Raw genomic sequence first — 23,469 nt, 5'->3', positions numbered from 1 at the left:
GTCAGAAATGTTCCTCTTCTTTCAAATTCTTAGAAAATTTCTAAGAACACATATTTTGCCAATTAATCCTTTGTTTTTGTTCTGTTTTTCCTCTTAGTGGTTTGGCAATCTAGTAACTATGCAATGGTGGAATGATCTTTGGCTAAATGAAGGATTTGCTACTTTCATGGAGTATTTCTCCTTGAACAAAAATTTCAGACAGTTATCAAGTGTAAGTATTGCTCTTCTTGGGTTTAATAGAGATTTTGCACTAAATTTATTCAGTTATTTAGTCTATACCATATGTCCGCATCATTTGGGCGGGGCTTAGTTTTTTATAATTGTTAGTTGTTGATAGATTATATGTAAATTTTGATTTTGTTTGTCAGTTTCATCTTTTTGTAGAAATAAAATCTAGTGCAAGTATAGATATATAATAGAAAGTGGTAGTTTTATATATACATATATATTTTTTTTCATGTATGTTATATACATTTTAAATTTTGTCATGGATATACAGTTTAAGTAAATAGCTTTACAGCTTTTCCCAATATTTCTTGCTGCCTATGAGTATGACTCAGGATAATTATTTCATCTCTTCAGGTTTTAATTTCCTCATCTAAAACTGAGGGGTTTAAAGTGATTTCTGTGTTTTTTCCCCAGGTCTAAAACCTATCATTCATTTCCTCCAATTGTTTGGGGAATTCAATTAAATAAGTTGTAAAAGGCCTTTTTTTCTTAAAAAAAGATAATTTTGGAGGAGATAGTTAATATTTGTGTATGTGCATACTTGTGTTTGTGTGTGTGTGTGTATATGTATGAAAGAGAGAGAAACTAAAAGAATACAAGAGATAAATATTAAACATAAAATATGACATGCCTGTTATTATCATAAGTGGATATATGTACAGTTTAAATCTTGCTTCATACATTAGCTGTGTGACCCTAGGCAAATAATTTAATTCTTATTTGCCTTAATTCCTCATCTGTAAAATGGGTATACACTGGAAAAGGAAATGGAAAATGTCCATGGGATCACATAGAGTTGGACACAACTGAACAACAGTTTAAAATAAGTTCAGTGGTAGGTGGATATGTATGTAGAGTGCTCTAACTAAATGACTGACCATACATTGTAGTTTAGTGCCCCTACTTTTTGAAAAATGTTGTTCATCTGTAGCAGGATCAGTTATTTTTTATGTGGCTCAAATTTATAATCTTATCTCAGATCTTTATGAAGGATTATTGAGTAGGATACTATGAAAATCTCCAAAGAAAGAATAGGATTCTAAGGTATTAACTCTTAATTTTCAGTCAGGCCTTATACCTCAGACTATTTGGAATAGTGGAAGAAATTAATTCTTAAAATAATTTGCTTGATTTGAAATTGTAATGCCTATTTTAGTCAAGAAACATATGCAATATACAATTTTATCAAAGTATTTAATGCTTGCTTTGGGAGGAGAGAGCTACTTATTCACATAGAATATTTCTTATTTTGAGAGTGTTTTTTTCCTTTAAATCCTTTTAAAAAGGACCCTTGAGAAGAGAATAATAAGATTATTTTATATATCAGTTTTTACAATATAGTTATATTTGAAAATTAAGTTTAAGTTCAGCTTATTGAATGACAGGATACATTTTAAAGCATATGCTGAGTTGTTTTTTTTTTTAACATATGCAAATAGAATATTTAGGTTTGGTATTCTGATCTAGTTTTAAGTCCTTCCCGCCTTCTCTCCTGGTCTTCAGATCTCATTGAAATGAAACTCTTTACTATTTGGACCTCAAACATATCTTTGCAGGCTTTTGGCCTGTGGTGGCAGTATCTTTGGTTTTACCAGTTAAGAAGTTATTTGCTCTCTTTCGTTGCCTGGCCATTTGTTCTGGCTTCTCATACAGTTCAACCTTTAGACTTAAGTGTGGGCTTCAGGGATTGTCTTTTTAAATTGTTTTGTCTTTCATAGCACCTGGCAATACTAGTGGGCAGTTGTTGTGAGAGGGAAGTGTTCAAGAAATGTTTGTTGAATTATAGAACAAAATCACTACAATTCTGAACAAAAGCTACTGAATACGTATTTTAGGTGATCCCCCTCTATATTCCCTATATGTTTTATCTAAAAAGAATAGTGCCTTTGCAAATGTGAACACATGCCAGATTAATAATTTATGATGTCACTCTAGTTTTCCTCAGCAATTAAATAAATGAGCTTCAGTGTAATGCCTTGAGTGGAAAATAGGGGTAGGTAGCTGATGGGGCTTAGATATGGAAAAATCCATTTTTAAACTGGAAGTTCAAGGAGAAACAGATTAGTTTTTTTTTCCCCCAGGCTACAGGCAGAAGGTTGGATTCCAATTGTAGTACAGAAAAATTAGAAATAAGAAGATTGTTATAGGAAGAATATTGCAACAGGCAGAACAATGGCTAATAGGGGGATGAAAACTGCTGTTGAAATAGAATTATTAGAACTCTCACCTCCCATTCTCATTTGGGGGACTTGAACTATAAGTAATGATATTTCCCTTTAGCACTTTTCTCCTCCCAGTTCCTCACTTTATTCCTTATTGTGACTTTCAGTCTCTTAACCCCTCAGTTATCTCCCAGCCTATAGCTATACTCTCCTCCTTTCTGAATCTTGACTCTTTGATAAATCAGTTCAACTCTATACTCTTCTCATCTCTTGAGTCTTTTGGCCCCTTATAGTGTTGATCATACTATGTCAAGAATCAGTCATGGATCACTCCCACCAATTACTGCTTTTGTTTCCACCAATCTCTGCTGCTGAAAAGAGGTGGAGAAAAATCTCATAATCATTTTGACTGGGTCCAAATTATATAAGTTCAATTGGGCCCTTATTATTGCTAGATATTTTTTGGCGCCTCCCTAATAATATACTCTCTGACCACATTGGTTCTTCCCCACATTTTTATCCTTCCTCAAATAACCCATAGCTCCCTTTTTTCCCATCCCTCCACCTTAGCTGACAACTTTGCCTCATATTTTATTGAAAATAAAAACAAAAGCCTTTGAAGCCACGTGCTCTCTCTTCTTCCCTTTTCCTTATCTCCTATCCCTCAGTTCTCTTCTACCACTTTTTCCTCCTTTACCCCTGCTTCACATGATAAAATGGCCCTTTCTTTACCACAGCCAACCCTTCCACCTACACAGGCAATTCCATTCCTTCATACTTTTTCCAACAGATTGTCCTCTCTGTCATCCCAAATCTATCATTTATTTTCAGTCTCTTCCTGTCTATTGACTGCTTCCCTATTGTGTACAAACATGCTCGTGTCTTCTCTGTTCTTAAAAAAAAAAAAAAAAAATCTTTATTTTTCCTCTTTATCATCCACATCTTTCCTGGTTTTTGTAGTTAAGCTTCTTTAGAAGGCCAAAACAATAATAATGCCTTCACTCATTCTCTCAGCCCTCTGCAGTGTGGTTTCTGACCACAGCATTCAGTTATAACTGTTTCCCACAAAGCAACCGGTGATCTCTTAACTTACCAGATCTAATGGTCTTTTCTTAATGTTCATTCTTTGTGAGCAGCCTTTGTTACTTTCATTTTCTCTCTTCTTCATATTTCTTCTTCATACCCTCTTTCTACTTTTGTCTTTTTATTACTCTCATCTCTAGGTTTTCTGGATATATTCTCTCCTAGTTCTCCTACCTATCTAGCCAGTCCTTCTCAGTTTCCTTTGCTGGGTCATCATCTGTGTAGGTCCCACTAGCCATAAGTATCCCAGAGGCCTCTATTCTGGATTGCTTAGTTTGGGGATAAGGAAAACACTGACTTTTGGAAAAGCAGTTTTGTTAGAATAATGGGGCAGAAGCAAGATTATAGGAAGTTGTTGAGAGGAAGTGTAGTGAAGAAGTAGGAAGCTTTGGTTTAAACTTTTTCTAAGAAGTTAGCAGTAAAGGAGAAGAGAAAACAGAGATGGGACAGCACTGTGCAGACTCAGAAAGCAGTTAAAAATTAAGAAGCATCTGTGAATGTCTGTAACAAAAAAGAATGAACTAGTGGAGAGGGAAATTTCCTAGAAAGGAGAGAGGGGAGGATTATAGGAGCTAGGTTCTGGAAGAAGTAAGGGAAATAGGACCACAGGCACAAAAGAAAGATTTGGTAAAGAAAGATCTCTTCAGAGATCTAAGAGAAAAGTCCAGGGAGTAAGATAATGCTGGGAAATTTGGAGGAGATAGAAAAGAGCTGAGTGAGTTCATCTTATGTAGTGTCTATGTTTTCAGGAAAGTGGGAGATTCCTAATACAAATGGGAAGGTTTTGGGCTAGGCATGAGGAAAAATTTGAATAGATTCTGTGGAGAGGGAGAAAGGCAGATCAGGTAGTGTTGAAGCATTATCAAGCAGCAACAAGAGTTCTGGCAAAGTAATATCCTGCAAATTTGTGGTGGGTGTAGTTCAGTTTCATGCTTGTCTTCAGGGATGCTGTCTAAAGCCAAAGTAAAGAAATTGATGTAAGCTTTCCAGGAATGAATGAATTTGTAAGTCAGGCATGAAGAAAGATTGTCTATGGGGGCGACAAGTTAGGGATAAAAAATTCTAAGTCAAGAGCTAGAGAGAGTTGAAAGGATGCTTGTATTTCAAAGGTGGCAAGGAAAGTCTAAGTGAGATAGACAGAGGAAGAGAATAACAGGTCACATAGTAACAGAGGTCATAATAAGGGTGAAGAATTAGATTAGAAAGATAGTAGAAAAACAAAGGTTGTCATGAAAACTAGGATTTCACAGTCTAGATCTTGGAGGAGCAATTCCGAGAGATAGTGAATTCCATGGTGTTCCCAGAATATTGTAACCATCTTATTAGACGTGTTAAAAATATGAATTTTGAAGTGTTGAAGATGTTGGCAAAAGGATGGGTAGAGAGAAGCCCAGAAGATGGGAAAAGGGTGTCACCAGTCAAGTTCTTTTTAAATATTTTTAATTCTACTCATTCATATGATAAGAATTTTCTAGGTGACATGTCTAAGTGGACTTTTCAGAATTTGATCTTTTTCCATGTCTGCTTTTATTTTGTTTTTTTTTTTTCTGGTTTCATATTTTTATTTATATTTTTCTCTGGGTTCAATGATTTGGTTCAAGTACATTCTCTAGGTCCAACAACAGTTTCCTTATCTGTAAGATATAACTTTGAATTTAGTAATATCTCTAAAGATCTTATTAGATTTAAATTCATGGCCCAGTTTAATTTCAGTATAGACAACCACAGTTGTGTTCATGGAAAGAGTGGGAAGAAGCCAAAAACTTTGGGCTACTTTTGACAATTAGGGCTGAAGTGGATAAAATGTTCCAGTAATTAGCATGTTTCTGTAAGAAATATTTGTGCCCTGAGCCACATTTTGTTAACAGAAGAATTTTACTTAGAAAAATTGTCTTTCTTCCCTCAGTTTGGTAATCAAAATTAAAAAAAAAGAAAGACAAAGAGATTAGAGTAGATAGGGTAGATAAATAGGGTGTAACCATTTTAATCAGTAGAGAGAATTATTTTTTCAAGTGAATCAGAAAAAAAAAGAAAAGCTCAAACTTCTTTCATTTCTATTGTGAACTACACTCAAATTGGAAAATGTGTTTGACTGTATTTAACTCATTACTTAAAATTTACTAGTCTTTGTGTTCATTTGCTAGTATGAAGATTTCTTGAATGCTCGTTTTAAGACCATGAAGAAGGATTCTCTGAATTCATCTCATCCAACTTCATCTTCTGTTCAGTCTTCAGAGCAAATTGAAGAAATGTTTGATTCGCTTTCATATTTTAAGGTACTGTTCTAGTAAAAATTGCTCAGAATTGAATTCTGATTTGTTTTGTGTTTGCAAGCAAGTTCTCATGTTAGAAATTAAGCAAACCACACACACACACACACACACACACACACACACACACGTTAATTTGTTTTAAGAATATGTTCATTGATTCAGCTATTCAATACTCGCCATATTCAAATTCCCTGTCCTTTGACTGCTCATTATTGGCCAAGTCCATATCCTGAATTACTCCTACAATCTTCCCTCTGTGTTCCTAATCATTTGCTGCTGAACCGTACTAGAGGAAGTCATTTGACCATAATTGAATACCCCAGAAGTTTGTAATCTAACCTTATCTGAGTTCGCATTGAAACAAGTTAATTTTCTTAACTCTTTTCCTTCCTTCCCCAATTAATTGACAAATAGTCAAAGTTATATGAATAGGTGATTTTTCAGAAGAAATCAAAGCTATCTCTAGTCATAAGAAAAAAATATTCACAATTACTCTGCAGTAGAAGAATGATAAGAGTTCTGAAGAGTGGTGAGGACCCAGTTTGTTTTAATTTATTTTCATTTTTTATTCATTTTAAACATAAAGAAAGGATTCAGCATAAAACTATACACTTCAGTTTCAGACTGTTTACTTAAAAAACAAAACAAAACAAAAAAAATCTTATGTAATAAATACTACACACATTATTTGAAAGCTACCTAGCTTTTCTGTGCTTTCTTGTGAGTTTTCTTTTGTTCTCTACTATGCACTATTTTTTCTCCTTCCCTCATCAGCCCTCCCTAGAGAATACACACACACACACACACACACACACACACACACACACACACACACACACACAAAAAAAAAAACATACTGTATATATTGTATACAAGTTCTTTCTCTGGAGGTGCATAGCATTTTTCTTCATAGGTCCAAGTATTCCCATGTTTTTTAAAAATCAACCAGTTCATCATTTCTTATAAAGCAATTGCATTCCATCATAATCATGTATACTACAATTTGATTAGCTATTTCCCAACTAAAGGGCATCTGTCTCCTTAAGTAATCTGATATACATATGAGATGATATCTCAAAGTTATATTAATTTGCATTTCTCTCATCAATAATGATTTAGAGCATGTTTTCATGATTATATGTAATTTTGATTTTTTTAATCAGAAAACTGAATTCATATAATTTAACCATTTATTAATTGGGGAATCATTCATAGTTTCATAAATTTGACAAAGTTCTTTATATATTTCAGAAATATGACCTTTATCTAAGAGATGGTCTTTAAAAATTTTTTCCAATTTTGAAAAATTCCAAAATTTCTAATCTTGGCTACATTGGTTTTATTTGTACAAGAATCTTTCAATTTAACATGATCAAAATTATTGATTTTTTACTTCACAATGCTCTCTATATCTGTTTATTCATAAATTATTTGCTTCCCATGATTCTGATAAGTAATATGTTCCATGTTCTAATTTTCTTGTGATCCTTTCTTTATATCTATTCATTTTGACTTTAACTTGGTACATGATTAAAGATATTGGTCTATGCATGATTTCTGTCTACACTGCAACAATTTTAAGCAAATAATGAATTCTTTTTTTTTTTTTTTTTTTTTTTTTTTTTTTTTGGCTGAGGCAGTTGGGATTAAGTGATTTGCTCAGGGTCACACAGCTAGCAAATAATGAATTTTTATCCCTAAAACTTAAATCTTTACATTTGTCAGACACAAGGTTACTATAATCCTTTACTACTGTGTATTGTAAGTTTCCTCTGTTCCACTGACCTACCCCTGTATTTCTTAGTGAGTACCAGATAGCTTTGATATTTAATGCTTTATAATATAGATTGAGATCTTCTACTACCTAACCTCCTTCCTTTACATTTTTGTTTCTTTAAAATTCTTGACCATTTTTTCTTCCAAGTGAATTTTATTATTATTTTTTAAATCAATAAGATAATTTTCCCGTAATTTAATTGAAATGATATTGAATAAAAAAATTAGCTAGCTAAAATGGTCGTTTTTATTATACTGACTACCTATCCAAAAAGAATGAATTTGACTTTATTCGTATAAAGAGTGCTTTATATTTATATTGATGAAGATGGAGTTTAAATCTGCATTAATTCAGACTGTGACTTTTTAAAAAGATTTAAATTTCATTTTAAAAAATTAAGACCTGGATTTTTATATCCAATATATTTTCTGTCAGAATTCTGTGAAGATGTTATATTTAATATTGGTATTCTCTAACATAATAAATGCTATAATTTTTTAAAGCACTTAATGGTCCTGCTTAAAAAGAGACTTGATATCAGCTCATGTTACTTGTTAAGACATAGAATAAGCATTTGTCATTTTAGATATGGATAATCTGCACAAGTCCAACTCTTGACTCAAATGGTTCTATAGCTACAAAGTCTTTGTTTCTATACTTTATCTTATCTTCCAACTCTTCAATTTCTTCATCCTTTATTGATATGAAACATATGGTTTCCGGCATGTTTGGTTCCTACCTTTATGAGAAATTGAAATGAAAATGTAACCAGTGTGTGTACTCCACATAGACTTAGGGGAAAACAGGATGCTGGATTATTGACCAGTCTTGTTTGGATGAGGGAAATAAATACCAATGTAGAAAATGTGCTCTTGAGAAACATTCTGCTCTTTTTTGTTGTAGTGATAAAATTGTGATGAAACAAAACAAATGTACATCCAAAAATTTGTAGGAAATAAAATATGTATGTAATGATCATGGAAGTTAGAGAGACAGTTCACCTTAATATATAAACTGGAGCTATTTTAAATTCTATATTTGAAACCATAAATTAATTTTATGTAGCATCCTAGATTTTCTGTTCCAATTTTTTTTTAACTTAACTGAATAACATTGAAGAAGTTTTCTGTTATGAATACTTGGTTAATGTTTAAATGTGACAAGTCTTTATTCTATCATAAAGATAGTTAAATATTAAACAGAACAAGATAATATCATTTTTAGGCAGGAAAAATGTTTGTTTTATGTTTTTAGTCATCAAGTTTTCTGAAATGTCAGGTGAAGTTTTTGAGTAGAATTATGTATTTTGTAACAAGTAGATGTACTTTAAAAAGTCTTTATTTTCGGGCAGCTAGGTGTGTAGTAGATAGAGCTTTAAATCTGGTCTCAGACATTTAACACTTCATAGCTGTGTGACCCTGGGCAAGTCACTTAACCCCGATTGCCTCAGAAATTCTTGGTCTAAGTTATACTACTTTGGTATAAACTGTATAACTTAAATAGGCTAAATGTTCTCAGAGAGGACATTCCCATTATGTTATGAAACGTGAAATTCACATATATTAGAATAATATTTAGAAAATCAGGCATAAAAATTTAATGGCTGTACCTAATTTCCACATTTTTTTTTGCCAGGCAATGGGAATTAAGTGACTTGCCCACAGTTACATAGCTAATAAGTATCAAGTGTCTGAAACTGGATTTGAACTCAGGCCCTCCTACTACTTACCTGTCCCTCTTTCCTAGACTTAAGAAATCTAGGGAATTGGTTGCAAAGTCTTGAATTCCCCTAATGGATATCATTAAAGTTAGAAAAAATGCTCTTGGGAGAAAGGAATGAATAGAAAAATTTTTTCTGACACTTTAATTTTCAAGGCAATTTTAATTTCATAAAATAATTACTGGATTTAAATGAGTGAATGCAGCAAAGTCATTAGTACAGAAACTCATTTTTTTATTTTACCACTAGGGAATCATACTAGTTTCTGTACTAAAGTATAATCATGATATATGAAACTTTCACTGTCTGTTTCACTTCTCTGTTTTTGAGTAACATGTCCTAAACCATATTATTGAAATGTGAATAATGTAAGAATAAAACCAAGCTTCTCTGTTGTGGATGAGAAAAATCTGTTCAAAATATTTATATCATGAAGCAATCTATAAACCATAAAAATTCATTCTTTTTATCTATTCAGTAATTTTAATTTTTCTTAAAGGGAGCATCTCTTTTGTTAATGCTGAAGACTTTTCTGTCAGAAGATGTGTTTCAACATTGTATCATACTTTATTTACAAAATTACAGTTATGCATCGATTCAAAGTGATGACCTTTGGAATACTTTCAATGAGGTAAGTATTCTGGAAACTTATTCTAAGGATTTCATTTAATTGAAAGTAGTGAAGTTAGAAAAAGCTCCTGATTCCAAATCCTTAGTTAGCCTGTAAATGTAAACCAAAAATCTTACAAAATAATGAGAGTAGTTAAATCACTAACTTTTTGAGAGGGGGTTGGGTAGGAAGAAAGCATCATCCAAGATATAAAAATCTGAGGAAAATGTGTTTATTTCATGAAAAATGTGTTATTTCATTTATCTCTTTTTATCATGTATATTACCTTTCTATATATGATATATAGATACGGGTAGCTATAAATAAATCTTTAATATGTAGGCCTATAATTGTCTATATCTAGATCTATATCAATTGCACCCTATTAGATTATCATTTAATTCCTCTCCTTCTTTTCTGACTTTTTCTTCATTATTTCTACAAAATTTCTTCAATTAATAATATCCTTATTGGTTTAGCTCTGAGCATTTATGCTACTGACTTTTCATTAAGACTGAGCCAACAGTGGTCTTTATCTGATGTCCTCAGGCAGAGAGGAAGGTTGACAATCAAAGTCAGAGTAAATTTATTTGGCAAAGTTGTAATTTCTTCAGAATGAAATGGTTATTTTGCAGGTCACAAAAAATCTGGATGTAAAAAAGATGATGAAAACTTGGACCCTGCAGCCAGGATTTCCTTTAGTGACTGTTCAAAGAAAAGGGAAACAAATTTTGGTACAACAAGAGAGATTCTTTCTAAGTACTACAGATTCTGGAATTCATCCTTTGGATTCAAGGTTATTTGTTTTCTCTTTTTATGTTGCTATCCCTTCATGTTTATTCAGTGAAGACCTAACCCTACTGTGATATAGAAGAAAATGAACTGAATTTTATTACCTGAAGTAGCATTTTGCCTTTCTTGGACTTAATGACTTAACTATTGTGATCTTTAGCTTCCTTATCTATAAAATTAAGGCATTGGACGAGATGGCCTTTAAGGTTCTTTTCTAGCTCTAAATTTTTGAGCTAATATTTTTTTTCTAGAAAACATTCATAGTAAATAAGCCTATTGCATAAATAGTAAAGAAAAAAAGGGATAATGTAATATTTTATTAAAATTAGTTTTAACAGAGATCATGCACTATAGAAAAGAATTAGGCAGTTTTTGCTTTACATACATTCATTTTATGCAAATTTAACTTAATTTAATTTTATTAATAATTTAAGTTATTAATAATTACATTATTTAAAGAAAGAATTCTAAGAAAATGCTACTGTTAACTTTATTGTACTGTACTATATTCTCTTCCTCTCTCCCTTCCCCCCACCAACTCTCATGTTCCTGAACTGGATGCTAGCTCTTTGCCTCCATGGGCCTCATTCACTCCTTCTCTCCTTCCCTGCCTCCTTCCTTCGCTTCCTCCCTCCCCTGTGGAATATAAAATATAAATATATATAAATTTAAAAGCAAATATAAAAATAATATATAAATTATTTATATATATATAAAATATAAAAGCAAAAACTGAGTTTGATTTTGGACTCGGGAATAAAGTCAGATATATATTTCTAGACAAAGGTACAGTGAGTCCCTATTTCTCAACTTCTGGTCAAAATGCAAATTTTTATTAGTTTGTATAACTTTTACAATTGTAAATCTTAATTTCTTAAAACCTATAAACTTTAAAAGCTGGTTCTCTTCTTTATTCCTACTTCTTTCTCTCTGTATCCCAAATTCTCCACTTCCCCACCTCCCTCTTCCTTTTGTACACACAAATCTCTAGAATCTCTAAGCCTAGAATATAGAAGGAAGACTATTTTATGATAGACAACTGGATAGTTTCCCAGCCTAAAATAGTTTTGAATTGGGAAACCACTGGTATAGAGCATGTGTGAGAATATACTTTTTTCCCCCCTTAAAAACAGAATTTTTAAGATTTTAGCTGAAGATTAGAAAAGGAAAAGGCGTTATTAGAGAAGTTTTTTTTGTATTCAGGTTTTTAATTCATTAAATTGTACTTCTGTTAGAGTATCCTAATATTTTTATTTGCTAAATTGAGGGGAGAGGAACTTTTTTAATGTCTTGCATAAATCAGACATGTTTATGGAATACTGTAATTTGATGAATTAACACTTGAAATAGTAGCTTTAATATTTTAATCAACTTCTTCAAAATAACCATTGTTATATAGCCAGTCAAAAAATAAAGTAATAATAATTCTTCAATAATTTTTTTCTCTTTACAGCCATCTGTGGCATATCCCACTCTCCTATATAACAAGTGACTGTAATGCACAAGAATGTCCTTATGTGGCATTACTAGACAAAAAATCAGGTATCGTATAGAATATTTTGAATTTTCTTCTTTAATGACTTATTCTTTTAAATTAAAAAAAATTTTTTTCAATATCATCCAAGCAGCTAGGTGACATAATAGATAGAGGGGTGGGCCTGGAATAAAAAAAAAAAATCTCAATTCAGGTTTGATCTCAAACATTTACACTGTATTTTGTTGGACAAGGAGTTTGACTTCTATTTGCCTCAGTTTCCTCATATGTAAAATGAAGATTTTATAGTGTCTTATTACCCAGAGTTGTATTTTAGAATAAAGATTGGTTACTATAACAGTCTGAATTTTGATTTATGTTAGGGTTATTTTCCTTTCTATTATTGAGGTCATTTTTACATTACTCTCTTTGTTCCATATCAGTTAATATAAATCTTCCCAAGTTTCTCTGAATTATTCATATTCCTTATTTATATGATCTAATGATAGTTTAATTATAGTATATGAATATTTGTCAACTAGTGGACATCTACTCTTTTCAATATTTTATTGTCACAAAAAAATGTTGCTATGAATATTTTGGGGTTTCCTTGGCAAAGACAATGAACTGGATGCCATTTTCTTCTGCAGCTCATTTTACAAATGAGGAAACTGAGGTAAACAGAGTTAAGTGATTTGCCCAATCAGTAAGTATCTGAGACCAAAATTAAATTCAGGTCTTATCAACACCAGGTCTAACACTCTATCCACTGTGCCACCTACGTTATTAATTCTAAGATGTTTCTGAAAGTTTCACTTATTTCGCAGGTACCTGTTTTCCTTCAGCCCCTTCATCACTGACTTTCTGTATTTTATCTTCTTTGATGGTGATTGATAGTCATAAAGCACAACCTCAGATTTATTTTAATTCGCATTTTTTCCTTGGTATTTGTTATTTGCAACATTTTTTCATATTGTTATGAATAGTTTGCATTTCTTTTTTGGAAGACTGTTCTTGGAATACCATTTAAGACTAATTCATGTATTTTGGATATTGGACTTTTATAATATTTATTGAAAAGTAGTTTTTTTTTTTTTTTACTTAGTAGTTTTGCTCTTTTAGCTGTATTGATAGTTTGTACAAAAAGTTTTTATATAATAAAAATATCTTTTTTTCCTTTTTTATGATCATCATTATTCCTTGTTTGGTTAAGAATTTTCCATATAGCTATTTTGGAAAACATTATTTCTGTTCCTTTTTTTCCTTTTTTTGAATATACATAGTCACAAATCCATTGTATGTTTTTGTGATTTATGGTGAAAAATTAAAAACAGGACATAAAAAGACTCTTTTCTTTCTTTATCCCTAATCTTGTTGGGAAAACTTTTAATGTTTCTCTTATAAATAAGAGCTTTTGTACCAAAATACAGATTTACTATTGTTCTAATTGAAATAAGAATTCTTTATTTTGGGTCTCTTTGCTGGGCTGTTTTTTTTTTTTTTTTCCTTTACGTAAAGGAATATTGTACCTACCTTTATCGCGCATGCGCGTGTGTGTAAATGAGTCTTTTGTTAATGGCATTTTTCAGTGTCTGGTGATAAAATGATGTAATTTTCATGAGATTTTAACAATTATGTTTAAAATTTAAAAGGAACATTTAAAAAATGCTCCTTTATGTTAAATCATACTGGATAGCTATTAAAACATATTGCTGTAGCTATTGTGATAGCTATTTAATATTTTCATATACTTATTTATTCGTAATATTGGTCTGTAGGGTTTTTTCCCCTCTTATTATTTTTCTTCTCCTGATTTGGGTGTCAGTATTATACTTTTTTCATAGAAACTCATAAAAAAATTTTGAGAAGGCATTTTCTTTATTTTTGCTAAAATTTTATGTTTCATAGTGGTTAATTATTCTGCAAATGATCAATAACATTTAATTACAAATCTATCTCAACCTAGAAAACTGACTTACGGTTTGTTAAAAATCTTTTTCTAATATCAGGCTGTCTAAATTCTATGTCTCCTTTGTTAATTTGGGTATTTTACATTTTTAATATATCCCTTTTATTTTCACTTTGTATAGTTTTGAGGGGGAAGAGAAAGATAATTCACCTGAACTCTTCAAAGTTACTTGTTTCTCCTTAATTAATTTCCAAGACCAATGACATTTTCATGGTTGTGATTACTTGTTTTTATTTTCTTGTTTTTATTATTGAAACAATTCAGATGGTTATGTGAAATAATTCTTTATCATAATAGCTAGCATTTCTAATACTGTGTCAAATTGAGAGAGTAAAAGTGGGCATCTTTGTTTTTACTTGACTTGGGAATATTTATTTGATGGGAATATTTATTATGTTTTTCAATTGTATATTATCTCCTGGCTTAGGGTAGATTTCATTGTTATGAGGAAAAAACACTCAATACTTTTTTTTTTTTTTTTTTGATTGAGGGGAATAGCAAGGAAAGGGAATAAACATGTATAGAGTGCCTGCTATGTATCAGGTCAAATGTTACAATTAAAGAAACAAAGGCAAACATTTAAATCACTTTCCCCAAGCCCACACAACTACTAAGTGCGAGGCCAGATTTGAACTCCTCTTTCTAATTGCAGACTCATTGTTCTATCCACTGTGCCTATTAATTGCTTCTGGATGAATATTGGATTTTATTGGAAGCTTTCTCTTTATTGATCTAATCTTTTTTTCTTTATATGTTATATTATCAAAAGTTTGCTGATAATTGAATTAACTTTGCTTACTTAATTTAAACCTTTCTTAGTTTTGATGACTATTGTTAATGTATGATTATGTTTTATTAGCTGATGTTTTATTTAATATTTGTCATCAGGTTTCTTAGAGAGTTTCTTTACCAAATATAAAAATGAACTCCATGTTTTCCTAATAAAAAGTATTAGAGATATTGGGTAGAGGCAACTAGGTAGCACAGTATGTAGAGTACCAGCCCTGAAGTCAAGAAGACCATTGTTCAAATCTGACCTCAGACACTTAACACTTCCTAGCTGTGTGACCCTGGGCAAGTCACTTAACCCCAATTGCTTCAGAAAAAAAAAATAAAAATAAAAATAGAGTGAGAGGTATTGGGTAGTATTCCATCTTTATCTTTACTGTTCATATTTTCCCCGAAACTTGTCATTTCACTGATTTGAAGAATACCCGATAAAGCTATTGCTTTTACTAATGCCAAATAGCAACTGTTCTGCAACTTATTATGTGGAGATATAATTATTAGTATTATTTTTTTTAAAGTTCAGATTTCACTATAGACAGTGACAAGAATCACACAGATTTCAAACCATCCAAAAACATTGATTTAATTATTGCTGCTATAATATAAGAACTTTGTCTTTTGACCAGCAAATGTACATAGTATCTAGCTATTGTATTTTATCAGCCTTGACAGAAATCTTAAACAGAACCAGAAGCCAAGAGGAAATGTGTAGCTAAATTGAAAGATGACTTAGACAGTTTCTCTCTGGAGAGAAGCAAAATAAAGTTGCTACCCAGGTTTGATTTTAATTTTTGTCCAAAGACAAAAAAATATTTTATGAGACAGTCGGTCATCCTATATCACGACGTTCTTGATTTGTTGTTCAGTCGTTTCACTTGTGCCTGACTTCTCATGACCCTATTTGGGGTTTTCTTGGCAAAGATACTGGAGTGGTTTGTTATTTCTTCCTTTAGCTCATTTTACAAATGAAGAACTGAGGCAAAAAATTAAGTGACTTGACCAGGATCACATAGTTCATGAGGAATGTTTTCAAAAAGAAAAACATAATTGGATAATAATTAGAGAAAGTCTGTGAAAAAATTGATAAAATGTCCAAATTAAGTCAGCTTTTAATATACTACTCCATGACTCAGTTTCAATAATGGAATTAGGCATGGATGATGAAAACCATGTTGGAAAATGTGTATTTGGTATGAGGGTGGAAAGAAACCAGATTTGGAGGGAGCTCAGAAGCTTCATACCTATAAATCATGAATTTTATTTAAGAGAAGAATTAGTAGGTGGTGGATAATGTCAAATAACATCAAACTGATTGTATTTTTGACAGATAAGAAATGATTCATTACTTTTGGAGGAGACATTAGGAAGTTAACTATGTCTTTTCAGATCATTGACTTGTTAGAATAAAGATAAAAGTTAATGCAGAGCTAGAAGAAAAAACAAAAAATGAGAAAAAAGATATAGTTTGCAATTAAAGGAACTCTAGCCTAAAGTATTCACATAAGGTATTGATTGTGAAAAATGACATAGGGAAAGAAGAATGACACATTTACTTGTAATCACTCCTATTTTGCATGATGTGATAGCCTTTCTTCTTGCCAAGGCAACCCCTCTATCTGTTCAAGTGATCCCATTTCTTCCCATGTTGTCCAGCACACTGTCCCCTGTCATTTATTTTCAGCTTCTCCCTCTCTACTCACTCATATCCTACCACTTACAAACATGCCAATATCTCTTCTGAAAAAATCTTTACCTTATTCTTCTATCCCTGTACTGTCATCTTATATTTCTTCCACACTTTGTGGCTAAACTCCTTGGAAAGTCTGTCTCTAATTATTAGTGTCTCCACTTTCTCTTTTCTCCCTCTCTTCTAAATCCCTTATAGCCCAGCTCATGACCTTACTCCACAGTTCCTGCTCTCCAAAGTTATCAGTGATCTCTTAGTTGCCAAACATCATGACTTTTTCTCAACCCTCATTCTCCTTGATAGCCTTTACATTATTGATCACCATCTTCTTTGATATTCTTTTCTCTGTTTTTAGGATACGACTCTCTCCAATTCTTTTTTGTTGAATCCTCAGTCCAAATGGTTTCTTCCTGTCTCATCTTGTCTCCTACTTCACTTGATAATTTCATCAACTCTTGTGAATTTAATGATCATCTTTATGTTGGATTGTCAAATCTATCTATCTCTCTTTTTTTTTCCCCCTAAGGCTGGGATTAAGTGACTTGCCCAGGGTGACACAGCTAGGAAGTGTTAAGTATTTGAGACCAAATTTGAACTCAGGACCTCCTGTCTTCAGGGCTGGTGCTCTATCCACTGCGCCACCTACCTGCCCCTCAAATCTATCTGTCTTGACCAAAACTCTTTACTGTTCTGTACTCCCCAACTGCCCATCAGACCTCTTGAAAAGGATGTCCTGTTCTCCTCATGTCCAAAACATAACCTATTATCTTATCCTCTAAATCTTCCCCCTTTCCTACAATTGGAGAAAGCATCTCATTATTCTGCCAGACCCTCAAGCTTACAAGAACTTCTCACTGTCTTTTGTCAAGGTCAGTCAGTGTCATCTTGGCAACATATCCGTAACATAACTCTTTTTTTCCCTCTGATGTTGTACCATTAGTTGAAGACCGTTATTACCTCAGATGTTGATTTCTTCAATAGCTTGCTGGTAGGTCTGCCAATCTGAATCAGCTCCTCACTTTAATCTATACTCCATTTAATCACTATTTTCCTAGTATCATCCCCACTCCCACTCAATAAATTCCAATTATTACCTCCAAAATCAAATCCAAAATCTAATTTTTGGCACTTGAATCCCTTCATAATTTCTCCCCCTCCTACCTTTCTATTCTTTTATACATTCTCTGACACATTCTTCGATCCAGTGATAAGTGGCTTCCTGGCTGTTGCACTAAAAAGTCAATCTCTAAGCATGCTCTCTGACTTTCCCCAGGAGTATTCCCAGGAATACTCTTTCCTTTTCTCCATTTATTGACCTCCTTGGCTTCCTTTAAGTTCCAATTAAAATACTGCTTTCTACAGGAAGTCTTTCCCAATCTCTCATACTTCTAATTCCTTCCCTCTGTTTAATAGTTTTCTATTTATCACACACACATACACACAAAACTTGTTTGTATGTGTTTGTATGTTATCTCCTTCCATTAGGTTATGAGTATCTTAAAGAGAAGGGATGTTTTTGCCTTTATCTGTATAGCACTCAGCAGCATGCTTAGCCCATTGCAGGCACTTAATAAATGTTCTTAATTGATGGATGTTCATGTAGTTTTCCCCATTAGGATGTCATTCGACAAGTTGACAAGCATTTTTTAATCCCTTATAAGTTCCAGGGATTTTGCTAAGTGCTGGGAATAAATACAAAGCAAGAAAAAAATTCCTTATTGCGGAAGGGTATGAAGGTACCTGACTTGGGTGCAATAAAGAAAGTACTCTGGAAATGAGTCAGCAGTGCAGCCTGGAGAGGGATAGTGAGACAGTTAGCCTGGGGATACAGTTAGGTTTGGGGAGGAGGTAGACACAGAAACAAAGGCTGTTTCCAGTATGAGAAGTAGTCTAGGGATGGAATGAGCTTCCAGGATAGAGTTAGTTATAGCATGGTACATAAATCCCTATGGAGATGAATCAGCAAGGCAGTGTGGAGAAAAGTGAAGATAGGCTGAAGAATATTGAATATTGGAATTATGTTTTTGTCTTTATTTCTATTTCTAGAACTTTGCCCAGTATCAAGCACATAACAAGTGCTTACTAAATGCTTGTTGACAGGGATTTCTTACTGTTCTCCAGGGAGCACAACCCAAATCTTCTTTTATAAAAACAGTAATTGACTTCATTACTCTGACAAATATTTTTTAAACCAATATTGACTCATTTCATCTGAATTTAAGTTTGCTGTTTGATCACTATGCACAAAAATGAAAGTTATTCTGTCATTGTATTAAGAATACACTAGAGGGGCAATTAGATGGTGCAGAGCATGAGTGCTGAATTCAGGAGGACCTGAGTTCAAATGTGGCCTCAGACATTTAACACTTCCTAGCTGTGCAATCCTGGGCAAGTCACTTAACCTCAGTTCCCCCAGTAAAAATAAATAAATAGAAATAAAAATTTATCTTTAAAAAAAAAAAAAAAGACTCAATAGAACACTCCGGAGTTTCCTTATCTGGATTTAACTACACTTACACATTTTTGCTGTTTCTCTCCATACCTATGGTCTGAGTCATCGCCAAAATAATTTACACAATATGGAAAATTCAAACATAACTCAACGATTTCTTTAAAATTGCATCTCTTTTATTTACATATGTATCTATCTTGTTGACCCCATTGCTTTGTATGCTAATAAGTTAATGGCAGTACCATTTTTTCTGCTCTCTGGACTCTGATGTTAATTTAACATTGTGTCAAGTTGCTTATCAATCATCTATAAATGGACATTTCCTTCCAGGTAGTCCTGTGAAAAAGATGTCCTACTTTGAGTGTGCATTGACTCTTCCCCAAGTTAAGATAGATTTTTGGCTCACAGATAGAGTCTGTCTGAAGCTGCACAATTTAATAAATCCTGTCAGCAGTGATTTTGTTAAGCAAGCAAAAAGTTAGTAGAACTTTCAGGTTAGCCAATGAAATAAAGCTAATTTATTTTGTTAGGGGATTGATTTTAAATTATCTTCCACTTGGTATAGCTGCTGTTACTTCTGCTATTCCTGACAATTATATTCAGCTTTGACATCTAATCTTCTTTTGCCAATTGTAACTACTGAATTAATATCGACAATTGATGTTTTCCTAGTTAAATTTTTTTTAAGTCTAAAATCATTTAGATTTTCTTATCTGTTCAGAAATGCATAATAGATCTTTTTTATTTATATATTTTCCATATTTATTACTATATGTAATTATGTTCTGATCACTAAGATGTTGCTTGACGTAGTAGCCAGTGCTAAAATTTAGGAACCCCATTAGATTGTAAACTCCTTAGGGATGGAGATTATCTTTTGCCTCTTTTTGGATCCCCACCACCTGCTACCAAATGAGGTATTAGTTAATAGTATTGTAAAGTAGTTACCATATAAATGCTAGCTTATTATTTTCTTCATTATCATCATCATCATCATTATTATTTTTTCACTTTGCCCTTGAATATATTCCAGGAGAGGAACCTTAGACTACATTAGAGCAGTTTTGGTTGGTGCCAGTGAAATCAGAGAGAATTCTTCTTAGTGGCTTTGCACTAAGTATTTGCAAGCTTCCTTTCAAGTTATCTTGATAGTGAAACACAACTGTGCAAGAGTGAGAATAACTAAGTATAATTCTGTGACAGGAATGCCAAATTTCAATTTTCTTGATGTCAGGTTGACCTAGTAGCCAGGATTTGAGGGTATGAAATTTGTTACATTTGAGATTATTCATCAGAAAAATTAGAAGTCATGATTTTGGAGTGAACATAATTGAAAGGTTTTAATTTGTTAACTAGAATGTGTTTCTGGGAGTGTCTTGATTCTCCCTAAGAAATTGAATCATTGAGCTATTAAATCTCATCTAAAGTAGGTTTGGGGCTTTTTGCCACTCAATAGACTTAGTCTAGAGATAAAAGGGAAGAAATTCAGAGACCATCTAGGCCAACCTCTTCAACTTTAAAGAGTTAACTGAATCCTATGACACTTGAGATGTGCTTAAAGTCACAAAAGTAGTCAACAAGCAGATATTTACTGTTCATTCACCATCTAAACTAAAAAATAACAAGTTTTTCCCATTTGCTTACTGAGACTACTACTTCCTGTGATGCTCGGTGTTTAGATAAATATACCTTTTTATATTCCTCATTTCTTTGGCCTTCCAAAAAAAAAAATTATCAGAGTAACTGGGTTATATTGCTGGCTTCTGCCATTTAAAAGTTTTCTTAGAAATTTTTGAAAGGTAGATATGATAAACTTGTTTCACTATTACATTGTTATTGATAAACAGGATAATAACTGTAACAGGGAATATGGAATTGATTACCTAGGAAAATGATATATTTTAACATGAAATTGCTACTTTTGTAATAGAATGAAGCTTCTATTTAACAACTGGTAAACTGTCTTTTTCTCCCTTTTTTTTTGGTCTGCTTTAGATGTCCTCAATCTTACAGAAGAAGTACAGTGGGTTAAGTTCAATGTAGATATGACTGGGTACTACATAGTACACTATGCAGATCATGACTGGGAAGCACTCATTCAGCAATTGCAAAGAAACATTAGTGTCCTGAGTGACAAAGACAGAGCTGGCCTTATCAACAATATTTTTGAGCTTTCAAGGTAAGGAATTAGATCTTGCCATTAATCCTTCAAAAATACTTATAAGTCCTAATCAAAGTAATAAATATTTATGTCTACCATGAATTAAATTTTACAAAGTGCAATGTAAAGACAAGTAGTTGCAAAATGAATTGTAAGTCAGTCAACAACTAACAAACATTTATTGTTTACTTTGTGCCACAAATATACTACTACATTGATGATGATGATAATAATAACTAACATTTATATAGCTCTTACTGTGTGCCTGGAACTATGCCATTGTTATTGTTTTTTGGTCACGTCCAAATTTTTGTGACCCCTTGTAGGATTTTCTTGGCGAAAATGTCTTTCCATTTATAGATGAAAAAAACTGAGGCAAATCTGAAGCCAGATTTGAACTCAGGAAGGTAGTCTTCCTGACTTCAGGCCTTGTGCTGTATCTACTGGCTTCTATTTATAGTTGTCTTAGTGGTCCTCACAATAGCCATGGGAGGTATGTGCCATTATTATCTCCCATTTTCCAGATGAAGAAACTAATAATAATTGCCAAAGGAGTTCAAGGTTGACAGTTTAGGAAGCCTTACATAGGAGGCTTAGCTAAAACTAAAGAAGAGTCTGATTTTAAAAAAAAATATTTTTAAAATCCCCTGTGTTTAATATTTACTCATTAATTTCAGTGACATATGTTTAATCTATATTGGATTACTTACTGTTTAGGGGAAGGAGGAAGGAAGAAAAATGGGGAACACAAAGTTTTTGCAAGAGTAAATGTTGAAAACCATCTTTGCATGAATTTTGAAAAATAAAAAAGTATTATTAAAGAAAATTTCAATGACATCTGATAAGATCCAGGATTTCTAATGGTAGTACACGGCTCTGCTTAGACCACTACTGTTATTCTTTCTCTTTACTTTCAAATGTATTTCTCTTTCATAAGGTAAGAATAACAATGAGATCATGGGATGTAAAGTCCTTTACAGAATTTCAAAATATCTAGGAGAAGTTAGATGTCAAATTAGGATAAAACTCAAGGCATACCCTTTCTCCTTAAAGATTACAATCAAATTGAGGAGATAGGATCAAAACTGAAAGAACTGGTAAATAAATAAATGCTGAGTTGCACAGTATTAAATGAAGAGAGATCAGACTAGAGCAATCATCAAAGAAAGAGGTGCCATTTCAGTTGAGCCTTGAAGGATGGGTAAGGTTAGGATGGACTTCTTTCTGTAAGGTTTAATTTAGACAGGAGGGACAGCATAAGTGAATAGAGAGAAGTAAGAATATACAATATGGAGAATAACCAGGAGAGAGAAGTGACTGCAACAAAGAGTATTTATTATGGAATATGGAGGTCTTAAGAAAAGCAAAAGTAGATAGCTTGGTGACAAATTAAGGAAGATTTTAATTCCTTGGCAGTAGCTAACCATTGCAGGTTTTTTTTTTTGTTTTGTTTTGTTTGTTTGTTTTTTTTTCCAAACAGGAAAATGGCTTGAATAAATTTCTGTTACTCTTTGAATATATTTCTGTACTTTTACTTAGGTAAAAGTACGGATGAAGGTTAAAGCCTCACCCAGCTCCAAAATTTAATATACAAATAGATATTTTGCTCTTTTATTTCTGATGGAACTTTGGAAAAAAAAGGGATAGTGCTTTGTCAGCTGTTAATCACCATTTGTTTTTCTTTATAGGGAATAACCTTTTCCCATTCTTATTGCTCTCCACTATGAGCATACCCCCCCCACAATTGTAAAATCTTTTCTGAAAAATAGAATTCTATAAAACATCTTAACAGCTTTGTGAAAAAGTCTCAAAACTATTCCAAAAGGAAAAAATAATACTGCTTATCTCTCCTACCTCTTTCCAGAAAGTCTAAATTGAAATCAGTCCTCTCTCCCTACTTCAGTACTTTCCCAGATGAGCAGCTGTTTTCAAGTGATTTATTGGTTCAGAAATTAACTGTTATGATTCCATCTACCCTTTGTGAAATTCATTTTCATCTTTATCCTTATGTAAACTTAAAGAAAATTTAATTTTTTTTTTCTGGATGCCATGACTGAATTTAAATTTCATGTGATTGGTTTGTCTCCTGATTAATTTTCCCCCCTTACTTTCTGACACTTCAGCTTAGGAAAGGTACCTCTGAAAAAGGCCTTTGATTTGATTGATTACCTTGGAAATGAAACCCACACTGCACCCATCACTGAAGCCCTCTTCCAAACTGATCTCATCTATGACCTACTTGAAAAAATTGGAGAGCTAGAGCTAGCTAAAAGAACTGTGGTATGTTTGCAT

At 32.6% G+C, this 23,469-nt stretch overlaps 1 protein-coding gene across 1 annotated transcript in view; it reads left to right on the top strand.

The window, feature by feature from the left end:
• The window catches only part of LNPEP (leucyl and cystinyl aminopeptidase), a 100,052-nt gene that overhangs the window by 60,750 nt on the left and 15,833 nt on the right, over positions 1 to 23,469 (top strand). The window contains exons 7-13 of the mRNA XM_074282023.1: positions 98 to 211; positions 5,618 to 5,749; positions 9,743 to 9,874; positions 10,489 to 10,649; positions 12,099 to 12,187; positions 21,012 to 21,195; positions 23,301 to 23,457. Of these exons, the coding sequence (XP_074138124.1) occupies positions 98 to 211; positions 5,618 to 5,749; positions 9,743 to 9,874; positions 10,489 to 10,649; positions 12,099 to 12,187; positions 21,012 to 21,195; positions 23,301 to 23,457 (969 nt within the window). The remainder of the gene's footprint in view (positions 1 to 97; positions 212 to 5,617; positions 5,750 to 9,742; positions 9,875 to 10,488; positions 10,650 to 12,098; positions 12,188 to 21,011; positions 21,196 to 23,300; positions 23,458 to 23,469) is intronic.

This window comes from Sminthopsis crassicaudata, chromosome 1 (genome assembly GCF_048593235.1).
Source record: "Sminthopsis crassicaudata isolate SCR6 chromosome 1, ASM4859323v1, whole genome shotgun sequence".
NCBI classification, from domain to species: Eukaryota; Metazoa; Chordata; class Mammalia; order Dasyuromorphia; family Dasyuridae; genus Sminthopsis; species Sminthopsis crassicaudata.
Note: the sequence above shows the minus strand (reverse complement) of the source record. Positions and strands in the feature narration are given on the sequence as shown.